We start from the raw sequence: 16540 nt of genomic DNA, 5'->3' as shown, positions 1-16540 counted from the left end.
TACTTGGTGTGCAATTCGCTTGTCGCTATGACATGATAACTCACCGTACGAAGAAATTAGACATACCCACATCTTATTGCGTACCACAACTAATTACTTCCTTCCAAATAGCGTACGCCCCTAAGAGAATATGAAGGCCAAAGCCTGCACAATATCTCCAATGTTGTGTTCCAAATATAATATGTAGTCTGTTAGTGGAAGGGTATTGGATCAATCTCCCATGCCCAACCTCTCAATTTATATGCATTGTAAAATTCGTCTGGGAATTTATATAGAACTTAAATTAATTTGTTTTGACTCATCTTGCATAACTCAGTCTGAAAGATGTCAACTATTGACCAAACTAACCAATCCATTACAAAGGGCCCAAGTTTCGGGCCGCGCCTAGAATGGCGCAGCCCCGACCTGGACGCCCGTTTTTCACGCCCGAAAGTGCGCCTAAAAAATATCTGCAGATTCTCCGGCTCCCTGCAGGTCCTTTGCAGCTCGGCGCAGCACAGCACGAGCTGTGGGGGGGGCGGAGCCAGGTCACTGCGCTGAAATCAGTGCCAGGACCTCTGCACAGGCGTGCTACAGTGGGCGCAGTAGCTCCAGGCGCCGAAACTGTGTGGGAGGGGCCTGAAGCACGCAGCCCCTAGCCCTGGCCGAATGGCCTCACTGGGGCTGAGGATCAAGCTGCACCTCCCTCATCCAGCTCCTGCTCTGGCTCCAGCTGACGTCCCCCGCTCCCGCTCCGCCTGCCCCCCAGCTCCCGTTCTGCCCCCCCTCTCCCCCCCCCCCCCCCCGCTCCGTTGACCCCCCACCCCCAGCTCCCGCTTCCCCTGGCCACCTACCTTTAACTCCTTCGGTGGGGCCCGCCCGCTCGGCATCTTGCAGGGGGCGGGCCCCGCCTAAAGTCTTGGGCGGGCCTGTTCAGCCTCCTCCCTCTCCTCTCCCCCTCTCTCCCCCTCCCTCACCTCTCCTCTCCTCTCCTCTCCTCTCCTCTCCTCTCCTCTCCTCTCCTCTCCTCTCCTCTCCTCTCCTCTCCTCTCCTCTCCTCTCCTCTCTCCCTCCCCCCTCTCCCCTCGCTGTCAGACTGACACTGGCAGACAGAGAATGAGAGAGAGACACACTGGGAGGGCTCCGTCCCAGCACGCTGTTGGAGGGCTCCCGGTGCTGCAGTCAGTGAGTAGAATTTTTTTAATTTATTGATTTTTAAAAATTTTTAATTAATTTTTTTGGATTAATTTATTGGTTGATTTATTGATGTATTTATCATTTATTATTGATGATGGCTCTTTATTTGTAAAACTGAAGTGTTTACTGTTTGTAAACTTCCCTTTAACCCCCCCCGGCCCCATTCCCTATGCCTGATTTGTAACCTACGCCTGATTTTCTAAGTGTAGGCAAGGTTTTTCTGAGCATACAAAAATCTACACTTACTCCATTCTAAGTTAGTTTGGAGTAAATTTTCACTGCCTAAACTTTCAAAACGGGCGTAAGTGACCGGACACGCCCCCTTTTGTAAAAAAATATGTTCCAAACTGAAACTGTTCTAACTGACTAGAACTGGAACAAACTAAATGGCGAGAATTGCAATTTCTAAGATACTCCATTCTAAACCAGTTGCTCCAAAAAAACAGCAGCAACTCAGGCCGAAACTTGGCCCCATAACCATGATGCAACACTCTGAACTGCAACTAAACTTTTACTTGCCGCAGACATCAAAGATTGAATCGGTCATAGAGATGCATTATTATCATTATTTTACTCTGTACTGGTATAATCAATATCATCATAAGCTTAAATATTGGTCATGTCAATGGAGGTTAGTTGGTTCTTAAAATAAATTGGCAATCTGAATCATCTTAAACATGCCATTAACTTAATTATGAGCTTTACAATATTTCAGCATTAGCTGGGGTTGCTTAGTCCAGTATACCAGACTTGTGCTCAGTGCTCAAGATTATTGTACTGACCTGGCAAGTTTAAGTCAACACTCTATATTCAGTGCATTATTGTACGCTTCCAGTATTAAAAGTGTGTTAATGACATGAGCATAAAATCAATCTCTGCTTGAGTAGCAGGCCATCTGTGGCATTGGACAGTGTTGCTTTCCTCGTTGATGCCCTGGAGTAACCTATTAGAAATGTCTATGGTTGTCTTTATTCAATCACTGTCTTTCTCCCTAATATAGCTAATAATTATTGGAACATACGTTATATTCTCAATGTGTACTTGGACTAAGACAGCATTTTTTCTTAAGCCTTCTAACTTTCTTTGAAAGCTCTGAAACGTTTGCGTGCTTCTAAAATACTTTGCTCAACTTCCAGAATCATCTTTTGATGAGTGATACCCAACCTTAAATACCATAAACTGCCAAACAGTTCAGTTGATCTCACCAAAGACAATTTGGTCATGTGGATCCTTTTCCAAGGTCTCATTGAAGTAAATAGAAGGCATACGGAATGCTTACTTTTATTAGCTGAGGCATAGAATACAAGAGCAGGGAGGGGTAATGCTTGAACTGTATAAAACACTGGTTAGGCCACAACTGGAGTACTGCGTGCAGTTCTGGTCATCGCATTACAGGAAGGACGTGATTGCACTGGAGAGGGTACAGAGGAGATTTACCAGGATGTTGCCAGGAGTGGAGAATCTAAGCTACGAGGACAGATTAGATAGGCTGGATTTGTTTTCATTGGAACAGAGGAGGCTGAGGGGGAGATCTCATTGAGCCGTATAAAATTATGAGGGGCCTAGATATAATGGATAGAAAGGACCTATTTCCCTTAGCAGAGGGGTCAACAGCCAGAGGGCATAAATTTAGAGTAGTTGGTAGAAGGATTTGAGGGGAAATTTCTTCACAAACACACAGGATTGTGGGGGTCTGGAACTCACTGCCTGAAAGGGTGGTAGAGGCAGAAACCCTTACCACATTTAAAAAGTACTTGGATGTGCACCTGAAGTACTGTAACCTGCAGGGTTACGGACGGTAGAACTGGAAAGTGGGAATAGGCCGGATAGCCTCTTGTTGGCCGGCATGGACACTATGGGCCAAAATGGCCTCCTTCTGTGCTGTAAACTTCTATGATTCTATGAGATGTCTTAGAAAAATGGAACTATCAGCCTGTAGAAACTTTATCAAATTAGTATACTGTAATGGTGAGAGTTGAGACAGAATTGATAGTCTTAAGTGAAGTGGTGGATGATTAGAGACAAATATAAGAGGACTTGATAGACATGCTTCAATTCAGTGTACAAGATGTTTATTTTGGCCCTGATTTTTAAATGCAGTTTTGAAAGTTATACCAGACTGGGAGCGAGCCGTACTCCATTTGATAGACGAGTTTTTCTTAGGTTGTGTATTCCATGGTTAACAATTGCTCTATGTAGCAACAACATGTAATTTACATGCCAACCCTCGCCCCTCCCACACAACCCAAATCTCCTGTCTATTTGAATGCAGAAATATCATATTCGGGACTGATTGTTAAGGCTAATATCTAATATTTATTATACTTGAATTACATCTATAATATGTTAAATCTAATGTATATGTTGCACATTCCTTATTTGGGCATCACCGTTCCGTTATAGTCATGCCTGTTGCTGCACATTTCTGTCGCTAGATAGAGTTTCCCCATATCTATACCTATGCTTTGAGGAAAATTTGCCTTTTCCTACCATGGGAGATCCACTAGTACCTATATATAGAAATTTAGTAACTAAGCAATACTTGAAAGCACAAGAGGATATTGCCATGTATGCACAGACATCTGTGTAATGTCCTGTAAAGGAGTAGCTTTTGCTTTTTAAACTTGTTTTGCATTACAGAGGGCATTAATAAATTGGAATTAGTTTTTGATCTGAAAATGCAACATTTACTGCTGTGTAAAGTTCTTCGAACATATTGTGAACAAATCTCCAGTTTTCTCCTCCTTTAATTAGATGCAACAGGCCTTTCTCCAGGACTCGGGAAGCTGTCTATCAGGAAATATTCCAGTTTTTATATCTATTTTGCTTTGCAGCTGTCTTTCTAGTCGAGCTTTACAATATCACCAATTCTAAAATGCAGTTGTACATCATTTTCTCTTGGTTTGTGATTAAATTTCTGCACTTCAAGCAGTCAATTTACAGAAGCTAAAATGTATGTGGAAATATCAAAGGATTAAGAAGTTAGTTAAAACCAATAAACTCTCCCGCACAAAAAAACAAGCGGGCATTGACCTCAGGTTGAAGGAGATAATGGAATGAGGTAAAGTTGTAAAACTGCAAGAAAAGCTGTAGGATAATAAAGTCAAATTTAAAGGAGTCGCCCTGAGTGAGATCATGTGCAAAAACTGAATGCCAATTAACAGAGTACCGGCAATTGCTAATGACCGAACAAAAGGTCAGGTATAGGAATAGCAGACTGAAGGCCAATGGACAGGAGGGAGTTACCGTAACAGAACCAGCGGTGGGAAAGGATGAAAAGATTTCATTGATCAAGATAAGGTTTACACACGATAACAAAGGCCCCAAGTTTCCACATGATTTGCTCCTGATTTTTAGGAGCAACTGGTGTAGAACGGAGTATCTTAGAAATCGGAATTCTCGACATTTAGTTTGCTCCAGTCTAGTCAGTTAGAACAGTTTCACTTTGGAACAGAATTTTTTTTTCAAAAGTGGGCGTGTCCGGCCACTTATGCCTGATTTCAAAGTTTTGTGAGTGAAAACTTACTCCAAACTAACTTAGAATGGAGTAAGTGAAGATTTTTGTACGCTCGAAAAAACTTTTTCTACACTTTAGAAAATCAGGCGTAGGTTACAAATTAGGCGTAGGGAACGAGGTGGGGGGGGAGGGGGGAAGGGAAGTCATTAAATTCTACAATCAATCCTTAGTTATACTTATACAAATATTATACAAATAAATCCAACCTGAATAAAAATTTATTAGCAAAGAAAAGATTAAATAAACCATGTTCCTACCTGTGTGAAAGTGCTTCAGGCAGGCCTTTCATGTTGGAGACAGGCAGGGGTGTGGCGTCAGTGTCTCGACGGCAGCGGCAGCAAGCTTCGAGCTGAGCTGCAGTGCTTGAGGCAGGCCTTCATTCTCTTCGTGGCTGGCCGCGAAGAAGCAGCACCGGATGGACCCGAGGCCATTCGGCCATGAGATATCAGCGGCGTCAGTGGCTGGCCGGCAGCCGAAGAATCAGCGGACCGATGTGAGGCCATTCGGCCATGAGATAGCAGCGGCGTCAGTGGCTGGCCGGCAGCCGAAGAATCAAGCAGGACACACGCAGTTCATTAAGGTTCTTGAGGCCATTCGGCCACGCTTTAGGGGCGGAGTCAGTGGCTGGCCAGTAGCCAAAGAATCAGCAGCGGACGGACGTGAGGTCATTCGGCCATAGGATATCAGCGGCGTCAGTGGCTGGCCAGCAGCCGAAGGTACAGCAGCAGCCTTCGAGCTATGAGGAGGACTGAGGCCATTTGGACGGAGAGGCAGCCACATCGACAGTTTTATATTTAAATTTTTAGAATGGGTGCTGCATTGTCAACACCACGTATTATTGCAAAGTTGAATTGGCACTCTTATTTCTCCAAACACACAGTCCTTAATTTGCATGCACCAATGCAGCACCGGTTCTGCAAGTTTAGCAGTGAAAAGCTGAACTCACTGATTTCAGCAGGTGATTTATTCAGTAGTGCTGCTAAAAGCACTCCCTCACACACAGAAATATCAAAAAAAATTAAATTACAAGCCTTTGTAGGGGTCCAAGAAACAAATCTTCACTTTTTCTGCAGTATTTTTAAAAATGGCCGAGTGCCAATGTTTGTGTGAGACTGCGTGTGCGCGCACGCTCCAACGCGCACGCGCAGGGTTGCCGGCACCACGAAGGCTAATTTAAATTGTACCCGCCCCCTGCTACTTAGAAAATTGGCACGAGTGTTAGGCTCCGCCCCCTGCTGCAAAGAGCGCGCCGCGTCAAGCAGACATCGAGCTCCAAGGAGCTCGAGAATATCGGACTTTTTTTAGGCGCAGTTTTCGGCGCGAAAAACAGGCGCCCAGCTCGGAGGTGCGCCGTTTTCGCCGCGGGACGAAACTTGGGGCCAAAGCCTCCGATTTGGTAATAACTCTTGGAGGCAAGAGACAGGTTGCGATATCAGCAGAATAAACAAGCAGGCAATTAATAGCAACACACATGGTTAACTGAGAGGAAAAAGGGTATAAAGAAAGACAAGTTCAGACAGTCCAGACTGAGAACCTAGGAGCAACACTCAGCAGAAGCAGGGACCAGGGGAGAGACCCTTGAAGGAACAGTGTCAGGACCAGATTGATCACCCGGGGACGTATTGGGTAACTATGTGAATATTTTGAGTAGAAAGGAACACCTTTTGGAATATCTTTCTGCAGAGTTAAATAGAGCATAAATAGTGAGTCTTGCACTACTTCTGTATTAAACGAACATTAACGATACTGCCATTGTCTAGTGTGTAATTTAATATTTAACTTGAGAACCGTCGCAGGCAACTACTAGTCACACGACTAGCGAAATTGCCGTTTGTGCAATATGTACCTTTATAAAATCAGTATCAAAATACCAGATGACATTAATAATTCAAAGCTCAGACATTTTCATAGAATAAGATGACTAGTTTTAGTGACAATTTCAATTGACAAAAGAATCTGATGAATATTTAAGTGGTCTTACTCTAACAGTGTTAAAGACTATTTGTATTGCTGTGAGCAATTTAAATTAGCAATCCACAAACAACACATACAAATTAAAGGGAATTTCTCAGACTTCCCAGAGCCTCTGCTGGCTGGTGCCATTTTAAATAGGTCAGCATCTACTTTTGATTTGCCATTGCTTTTAAAATTACAGCTGCATTTACACTGTCTTAATTCTGGGAGCCCGACATTAATTCCTGGCACTTGTGCAACGAAACCTTTCTGTAGCTGGGTAGCAGACTCAAAGATTTATGAGTCTGTTGTTCGATTGAAGAAAATGATTTGAGCAGCATAAACGGTGGCAGTTAGCTCATGGATGTCAGGCTCCTGGACTCTGAATTAAAAGAACTAGGTAAATAATAAAAGTGAAAGCCACGACAAATATGAAGATTATCGGAAAATTGCAAAGAAAGAATAGAAAGGAAGTAGAGAAAATTAGAAAAGAAATGGGCATCAAATAAGCCTTTTTATAGGTGCATTAATAGTAAGAGGGTAGTTAAGTTAGTGCAGGGTAGCTAAAAAATGAAGGAGGGAACTTTGTAGTGGAGAGCGAAGGGATGCCAAAAATACTGAATAAATAAGTAATTTGCCTCAGTTTTCAGAGGAATTGGATTTTGAAATTGTATAATCACCAGACTAATGAAAGTTATTATTCAAATAGAAATGATGCCATAAAAGTTGTGCCAGCTTAAAGTAGGCAAATCACAGAAACTTACTGGTTTACTTCTGAGGATTCCAAGAGAAGCTAGGGAAGAAAAAGTGAAGGCTTTGAGTATAATTTTCTGAAATTCAGTAGAAAGGAAAATTTTGACAACTGAAGGGTGGTAAATACAACATTCTTATTCAAAAATAAGAGACCAACATCAGCCAGGATATTTATAGGCTAGTTAACTGTACTTTAGTTGTCGCGAATCTACTCCAGTCAAGAATATGGGTTGAAATTACAAAATACTTGGAGAAATATGAGTTACCCAGCCCAGTTACCATAGTTCTAGAGGTAAGTCATGCCGATCAAATTTAAGGTTCTTTTTTAAAAAAAAAGAGATAATGAATAAAAGAATTGCAGCAAAGGTGTTTTATATAGTTTTTCAGAGTTTTTCAAAAGGCACCACTGAACAAAAACAACTTATATTTTACATGATACTTTCAACATAGAAAAACACTCAACGTGCTTTAGAGGTGTGAAGAAAAACAGATGCTGAGTCAAAGCAAGATTAGGAAGGGTGACAAAAAGCTTGGTCAAAGAGGTGGGTTTCAAGGATTGGGAAATGAAAGCCATTGTCTTTGGTCCCTGCCATAAACTCCATTCCCTAGCCACTGACCCCATCCTTCTCCCTGGCAACTGTCTGAGGCTGAACCAGACAGTTCGCAACCTTGTTGTCGTATTTGACCTCGAGATGAGCTTCCAATCACATCCACGCCATCACTAAGGCCGCCGATTTCCACCTGTAACATTGCCCCGCCTCAACTCGTCTGCTGCCGAAACCTTCATCTACGACTTTGCTACCTCTAGACTTGACTATTCTAACACACTCCTGGTAGGCTTCCCATTTTCCACCCTCCATAAACTTAAGCTCATCCAAAACTCTGCTGCCTGTATCCTAACTTGCACCAAGTCTTGATCGTCCATTGCCCCTGTGCTTGCTGACCTACATTTGCACCCGGTTAAGCAACTCCTCAATTTTGAAATTCTCATCCTTGTTTTCAAATCCCTCCATGGCCTCGTCCCTTCCCTATCTCTGTTACCTCCTCTAGCCTTACAACCCTCCGAGATCTCTGCAGCTCACGTTCCGATGAGTGGTTTATTGACGAAGGTTGAATACACTTGAGAAATAAATGAACAATAAATCTTTCATGTACGTTTGACTAAATGCATTTGAAGTATATTTTAAGACGTAGAAATATAGGAGTTTTTGATCCGGAAAAGGAATATCTGTGTTAAAGAAATGGTGAGGCAGTTCGTCTCAAAATTCCTATGTATTTTGTTCTCAACAGAGACATACTCATTACCGATCTTGATGCTGCAATCACTTATGATGGAATGTGTTCTGAAGTGAGGGATATGTGCAGTTTACAACAGGATCAGCCTATTACACTGAAGTGGATTGACAATGAAGGTAAGAAAATCTATTATGTATAAAGGGTGTTCATTGTGCTTGATGCGGCGTAAGCCACCAAGGAGTTGCAGACTACGTAGCAGATGAGAGATGTAGACATGAGAGTTACAATTGATGCCACAAAGGAAGACATTTGGAGGGAACTGCTGCACGTTTCACATGCACATCTTGTAAAAGCTGGTTGGAAAGTTGTAGAAGTAGGTTGTGTGGCTGCCTTTTTGACTGCAAATTATGTGTGATAAAGGGAGACCATCTTTAAAAGAAGAAACCTTTGACAGTGGGCAGGTGAATCTTGCTCATGGCTGTCCAAATTTGTCTGGTTGTGTTAAGGGGGAAAAATATTTCAAGAGACTATTGTATCAGTTGAGATTTTAAGACGACTCCAGTACCTGTTAGGCATATTAGGTACAGTATTCACATGAGTTGCTGTATCCAGCCACAAACCTAATTTAAAGCAGCATTGTTCACTGCTGTGTGCTTTTGAGCTGGCTTGAAACTGATGAGCAAATATCAATCTTCAAAGTCCCCTGACCAAGCAAAAGTTAAACGCTGACCTGTACCTGTATTTACTTAACAATTAGGTTTTGTGATCTGAGAGATAAGGCTTCACTTTAGCATAATAATATATTTTACATTCATAGAATCATAGAATGGTTACAGCATGCAAGAAGGCCATTTGGCCCGTCGAGCCCGTGCCGGCTCTCTGAAGAGCACCTCAGCTAGTCCCAATCCCCTGCCCTTTCCCCGTAGCCCTGCAATTTTTTTTCTTTCAGGTACTTATACAACTCCCTTTTTAAAGCCGTGATTGAATCTGGCTTCCACCACCCTTTCAGGCAGCGCATTCCAAATCCTAACCACTCGCTGTGTTTAAAAAAAAAAAAAAGATTTTCTTGTGTCGCATTTGGTTCTTTTGCCAATCACCTTAAATCTTTGACCTCTGGTTCTCAACCCTTCTGCCAATGGGAACAGTTTCTCTCTATCTACTCTGTCCAGACCCCTCATGATTTTGAACACCTCTATCAAATCTCCCCTCAATCTTCTCTGCTCGTCGTAGAACAACCCCAGCTTCTCCATTCTATCCATGTAACTGAAGTCCCTCAATCCTGGAATCATTCTCATAAATCTTTCTGCACCCTCTCTAAGGCCTTCACATCCTTCCTAAAGTGCGGTGCCCAGAATTGGATACAGCTCCAGTTGAGGTAGAATGTTACACAATATAATACCTTTTTATAAAGCAGCATACCAGTTTACCATGAACAATACCTGTTGTGATGTGTGAGAGAGATATATTATGTGTTTATATATCTTGCATCTAATCATCTAAGTGTGCATCACATTTGTATTTGAGTAGGTCAAGTAGCATATTCAAAACAGAAACAAATCACAACTAAACGATTTAAATTTCCCTCAGCCACAGTAATAACCATTTAAATAATCTCAGAATATATTATTCTTTGTTCCCTGCCCCCCCCCCCCCCACCCCTCTAAAAATAAGCAGAGTCAGGAAGGTTCAGAGAGAGTAACAAAGGTAATAGGGCATCAGTGACTAAGATGACATTATGGAAAAATAGAAAAAAGTCAAAGCTAAAGGCACTATATCTGAATGTGCGAAGCATTCGCAACAAAATCGATGAATTAATAGCACAGATAGAAATGAATGGGCTGAAAATTGCAGTCGGAGGCTTCCTTCGTACAAACATCTCTAACCCGAAAAAAAATCTATGAAAATACCTGTTGGTCCCGGAGGAATATCTGAGGCCTTCATTCGCTGCGCAGCGTATGGGAAGATATCTTCCACGTAAGGAAGTATATGTTGGAATCACGTAGGCCTGGATCACTAATCACTATCTAGTAGCCTCATTGATAATAATGGTGAGTTCCGTTTGTATGAGCTCCCATTACTATCAATGACGATACCCCCCCTAAAGCAAGGAACACAGCACAATAAATTAAAAAAACACCTCACATATTTAAAATTAATTGAAATGAAATGTAATTAAATGTTTTAGAAATAAATATTTTTTAGATTTTTTTTTTTTAATGTGTTTTAATAGGGTTAAAAATAAACTTACCTAATGGACAGGGTTTTAAAAATAAAAATTAATGATTACATTTAATTTTTCTATGTTTTAAAAGTGTTACACTGGTAAAAGTAGGCTATACGCCTGCTTTTACCAGGTGTAAAAGTTTGAAGGACATTCGTTGGGCAAATAGCTCAATCTCTGCCCCGCGATGTCCTTCCTGCAGGGATGCATAGAATCTGTCTAAAAAAATTTTGATAGATCGGAAAAGCTAGTTCTCAGCGCATGTGCATCGCCTGGCGGGAACCGGCTTTTGCGAGGCCTTGCCGGGTGCGTGCAACTTCGTACGCACCTGGCAAGGTCGCAATCTTTGGCCCAATATGTTTGATCTAATAGCCATTGTGGAGACGTGGTTGCAAAGTGACCAAGATCAGGAACTAAATATTCCAGGATACTTAACTTTTAGAAGAGATAAGCAAAATGGAAAAGGAAGGTGGGGGGGCGGGTAGCCCTGATAATAAAGGATAGGATTAAGACAGTAGAGAGAATGGATCTTGGCTCGGAAAATCAAAAAGTAGAATCAGTTTGGGTGGAGCTAAGAAACAGCAAGGGGCAGAAAACATAGGTGGGAGTTGTTTATCGGCCTCCAAACAATTATCATCATAGGCAGTCCCTCGGGGTCGAGGATGACTTGCTTCCATACCAAAAATGAGCACCCAGGTGACCGATAAACTCATTTTAAATGGTGGAAGATACCTGTGCCTGAATTCTTTTAATGTGGGGTGGCTGTTGCACACCAGCCACCACACGGGCTTGACTGAGCACGGTCTTGGTCCAGTGACAAGGGGATCCAAGACGACTGGAGACCAGGCTCCTCCGCATGTGCCAATACATACACACAAACTCAAACACGTTCTGACCGTCCGCCTTCCTTCCTCCTTCCACAGGACCTCTCTCTCTCTCTCTTGAGCGCTCTCTCTTGATCTTTTGATCTCTCGATCTCTCGATCTCTCTCTGTATCCCTGGATACCATTATCTAACAATATTATTGATGTCAGTCTTGAAAACTCCAATTATCCCAGCATCCACAATTTTTTGGGGAGATAATTTCAGTTTTTTTTTAAACAACCTTTTGTACGAAAGTGTTTCCTGATTTCCCCCCGAAATGGCCTAGCTCTAATTTTAAGATTATTATCGTTCATGATTTCCCCACAAGAGAAAATAGTTTCTCCATATCTACCCTATCGAATCCTTTTAATGTTTAAACACGTTGATCAGATCACCCCTCAATCTTCTATACAAGTGGTAGCATTGTGCTGTGATTAAGATTTTAATGCAGCTTTCTCAGCCTTCATAACATTTTAAATAAATGAAGTTATCTGAGCTGCAAGATAATTGCAGCTTTGGATTAGCAGCCAACAGCATAAATAACTTAGTATTGTGATCCTTCATGGTAATACTTCACATTAGCAACTTTTGAAACTATTTATAGGGATGAGAAAACAAGAGATGTAAAACACTTCAAATATCAGAGTGACCATAATGTGATAGAATTTTACATTAGGTTTGAAAATGATTTAGTTCAATCCGAAACTAGGGTCTTGAATCTAAACAAGGGAAACTACGTAGGTATGAGGGGAGAATTGGCAAAGGTAGATTAGGAAACTACATTAAAAGATGTAGACAAGCAATGGCTAGCATTTAAAGAATTAATGCATAATTTACAGCAAACATACATTCTCTTAAGGCATAAATACTCCACAGGAAAAGTGGTCCAACCGTGGCGGGAAGTTAAAGATAGTATTATATCAAAGGAAGAGGCTTATAATGTTGCCAAAAAGAGGAGTAAGCCTGAGGATTGGGAGAATTTTAGAATTTAGCAAAGGAGGACCAAGAAATTGCTAAAGATAGGGAAAATAGAATGAGAGTAAACTAGCGAGATACATAAAAACTGTCTGTAAAAGCTTCTATAGATATGTAAAAAGGAAACAGTTAGCAAAAGTAAATGTGGGTCCCCAACAGGCAGAGACAGGAGAAATTATAACGGGGAATAAGAAAATGGCAGAGAAATTAAACACATACTTTGTGTCTGTGTTCACGGAAAACGACACAAAAAACTTCCCGGAAATAGTGGAATACCAAGAGTAGAGCGAGAATGAGGAACTGAAAGAAATTAGTATTAATTTAAAAAAAAAATAGTATTGTAGAAATTAATGGGACTGAAAGCCGATAAATCCCCTGGACATGATGGCCTGCATCCTAGGGTTTTGAAAGAGGTGGCTATAGAGATAGTGGATTCTAGATTCTAGAATGGTTCCCACAGATTTGAAGGTAGCTAATGTAATGCCGCTATTTAAGAAAGGAGGGAGAGAGAAAACAGGGAACTAAAGACCAGTTAGCCTGACATCAGTAGCAGGGAAAATGCTAGAATAAATGGTAGCAGGGCACTTAAAAAATAATAGGATTGGGAAGAGTCGTCATGGATTTATGAAAGAGAAATCATATTTGACAAATTGAGGTTGTAACTATCAGAATAGATAAGGGGGGTGTGGGAGATAGGTGGGGGGGTAGGGGGGGGTGGGAGACCAGTGGATGTGGTGTATTTGGATTTTCAGAAGGCATTTGATAAGGTGCCACACAAAAGGTTATTGAACAAAATTAGGGCTCATGGGATTGGAGGTAATATACTAGCATGGATTGAGGATTGGTGAATGGACAGAAAACAGAGTAGGAATAAATGGGTCATTTTTAGGTTGGCAGACTGTAACTCTGGGGTGCCACAAGGATAGGTGCTTGGGCACCAGCTATTCAAAATCTATATCAATGGTTTGGATGAGGGGACCAAATGTAATACATCCAAGTTTGCTGATGATACAAAGCTAGGTGGGAATGTAAGTTGTGAGGAGGATGCAAAGATACTTCAAGGTGATATAGACAGGCTAAGTGAATGGGAAACAGCATGGCAAATGGAATATAGGGCCCAAGTTTCCACATGATTTGCGCCTGATTTTTAGGAGCAACTGGTGGAGAACGGACTATCTTAGAAATTGCAATTCTCCACATTTTTTTTCTGCAGTTCTAGTGAGGTAGAACAGTTCTACTTTGGAACAGAATTTTTTCTTCAAAAGGGGGCGTGTCCGGCCACTGACGCCTGATTTGAAAGTTTCCACAGTGAAAACGTACTCCAAACTAAAGTAGAATGGAGCAAGTGAAGATTTTTATAGAACTGAAAAAACCTGTTCTACACATTAAAAAATCAGGCGCAGGTTACAAATTAGGCGTCCAGAAAGAGGTGGGGGTGGGAAGGGAAGTCATTAAATTCTATAATAAATCCTTATTTATACTTCTACAAATATTATACAAATAAATCCAACCTGAATAAACATTTATAAGCAAAGAAAAGATTAAATAAACCATCTTCCTAACTGTGTGAAAGTGCTTCAGGCACGCCTTTCGGGACCGAAGGCTGCCGGCCCGTCCCCAGCACCAGAGGGGGGCGGGGGGGGAGGAGGAGGAGGAGAGAGGGAGGTGGGGGAGGAGGAGGAGGAGGAGGAGAGAGGGAGGCGAGGGGGCCGAAGAGTAGGGGGGAAAGGGGGGGTGAAGGAAGGGGGGGGGGAAGGAGGGGAGGGGAGGAGGGAGGGAGAGGAGAGGAGGAGGAGGAGGAGGAGGGGGGAGAGGAGGAGGAGGGGAGGACGGGGAGAGGAGGGGGGGAGAGGAGGAGGAGGGGAGGACGGGGAAAGGAAAGGAAAGGAGGGGGAGGGGGGGAGGGGCGGAGAGAGAGAGAGAGAGAGAGAGAGAGAGAGAGAGAGAGAGAGAGAGAGAGAGAGAGAGAGAGAGAGAGAGACGAGGACGAGAGAGAGAGTCGGAGGGACGAGGACGAGCCAGAGCGGGAGTCTGGTCGGGGGGGGGCGGAGCGGGTGTCGGGTCTGGTCGGGGGGGGGGGAAGCAGGAGCTGGCCGTGGGAGGAGCCTTATTCACGCAGCCCCAGTGAGGCCATTCAGCCAGGGCTAGGGGCTGCGTACTTCGGGCCCCTCCCACACAGTTCGGCACCTGGAGCTACTGCACTTGCGTGCCCACTATAGCGCGCATGTGCAGAGGTCCCGGCACTCTTTTCAGCGCAGGGACCTGGCTCCGCCCCCCCACAGCTCGTGCTGGCTGCGCCGAGAGCCAGAGGACCTGCAAGTAGGTGGAGAATACCGAGGATTTTTTTAGGCGCACTTTGTGGCGCAAAAAACGGGCGTCCAGGTCAGGACTGCGCCGTTCTAGGCGCGTGTGGAAACTTGGGCCCAAAATGTGGTGAAATGTGAAGTTATCCACTTTGTAGGAAAAATTGAAAAGCAAGTCTTTTTTAAACAATGAGAAATTGAGAAATGTTGTTCAGAGGGACCTGGGTGTCCTTGTACATGAATCACAAATTTAACATGCAGGTACAGGAAACAATTAAGAAAGCAAATGGTATGTTAGCCTTTATTACAAGATGATTTGTGTATAAAAGTAAAGACATCTTACTGCAATTATATAGGGCCCTGGTGAGACCGCACCTGGGGTATTCTGTAGCGTTTTGGTCTCCTTACCTAAGGAAGGATATACTTGCGGTATATTTGGACTTTCAGAAGGCTTTCGACAAGGTCCCACACAGGAGATTAATGTGCAAAGTTAAAGCACATGGGTTTGGGGGTAGTGTGCTGACGTGGATTGAGAACTGGTTGTCAGACAGGAAGCAAAGAGTAGGAGTAAATGGGTACTTTTCGGAATGGCAGGCAGTGACTAGTGGGGTACCGCAGGGTTCTGTGCTGGGGCCCCAGCTGTTTACATTGTACATTAATGATTTAGACGAGGGGATTAAATGTAGTATCTCCAAATTTGCGGATGACACTAAGTTGGGTGGCAGTGTGAGCTGCGAGGAGGATGCTATGAGGCTGCAGAGTGACTTGGATAGGTTAGGTGAGTGGGCAAATGCGTGGCAGATGAAGTATAATGTGGATAAATGTGAGGTTATCCACTTTGGTGGTAAAAACAGAGAGACAGACTATTATCTGAATGGTGACAGATTAGGAAAAGGGAAGGTGCAACGAGACCTGGGTGTCATGGTACATCAGTCATTGAAGGTACAGCAGGCGGTTAAGAAAGCAAATGGCATGTTGGCCTTCATAGCGAGGGGATTTGAGTACAGGGGCAGGGAGGTGTTGCTACAGTTGTACAGGGCCTTGGTGAGGCCACACCTGGAGTATTGTGTACAGTTTTGGTCTCCTAACTTGAGGAAGGACATTCTTGCTATTGAGGGAGTGCAGCGAAGATTCACCAGACTGATTCCCGGGATGGTGGGACTGACCTATCAAGAAAGACTGGATCAACTGGGCTTGTATTCACTGGAGTTCAGAAGAGTGAGAGGGGACCTCATAGAAACGTTTAAAATTCTGACGGGTTTGGACAGGTTGGATGCAGGAAGAATGTTCCCAATGTTGGGGAAGTCCAGAACCAGGGGTCACAGTCTCCTGCACCTATTTTCTATGTTTCTATGTTTGCCATTGAGGGAGTGCAACAAAGGTTTACCAGACTGATCCCTGGGATGGGGGGATTGTCCTGAGAGGAGAGGTTGAGTAGAGTAGGCCTATATTCGCTAGAGTTTAGAAGACTGAGAAGTGATCTCATTGAAACATACAAAATTCTTATTGCTTGATAAGGCAGATGCAGGGAGGATGGTTTCT

The 16540-nt window shown here is 43.1% G+C and overlaps 1 protein-coding gene across 1 annotated transcript in view; it reads left to right on the top strand.

Annotated features, from left to right (window-relative positions):
- The window catches only part of prkcz (protein kinase C, zeta), a 608260-nt gene that overhangs the window by 69092 nt on the left and 522628 nt on the right, over positions 1–16540 (top strand). The window contains exon 2 of the mRNA XM_070860461.1: positions 8690–8811. Within this exon, the coding sequence (XP_070716562.1) occupies positions 8690–8811 (122 nt within the window). The remainder of the gene's footprint in view (positions 1–8689; positions 8812–16540) is intronic.

The sequence above is a fragment of the Pristiophorus japonicus genome, chromosome 18 (assembly GCF_044704955.1).
Source record: "Pristiophorus japonicus isolate sPriJap1 chromosome 18, sPriJap1.hap1, whole genome shotgun sequence".
Taxonomy (NCBI): domain Eukaryota; kingdom Metazoa; phylum Chordata; class Chondrichthyes; family Pristiophoridae; genus Pristiophorus; species Pristiophorus japonicus.
Note: the sequence above shows the minus strand (reverse complement) of the source record. Positions and strands in the feature narration are given on the sequence as shown.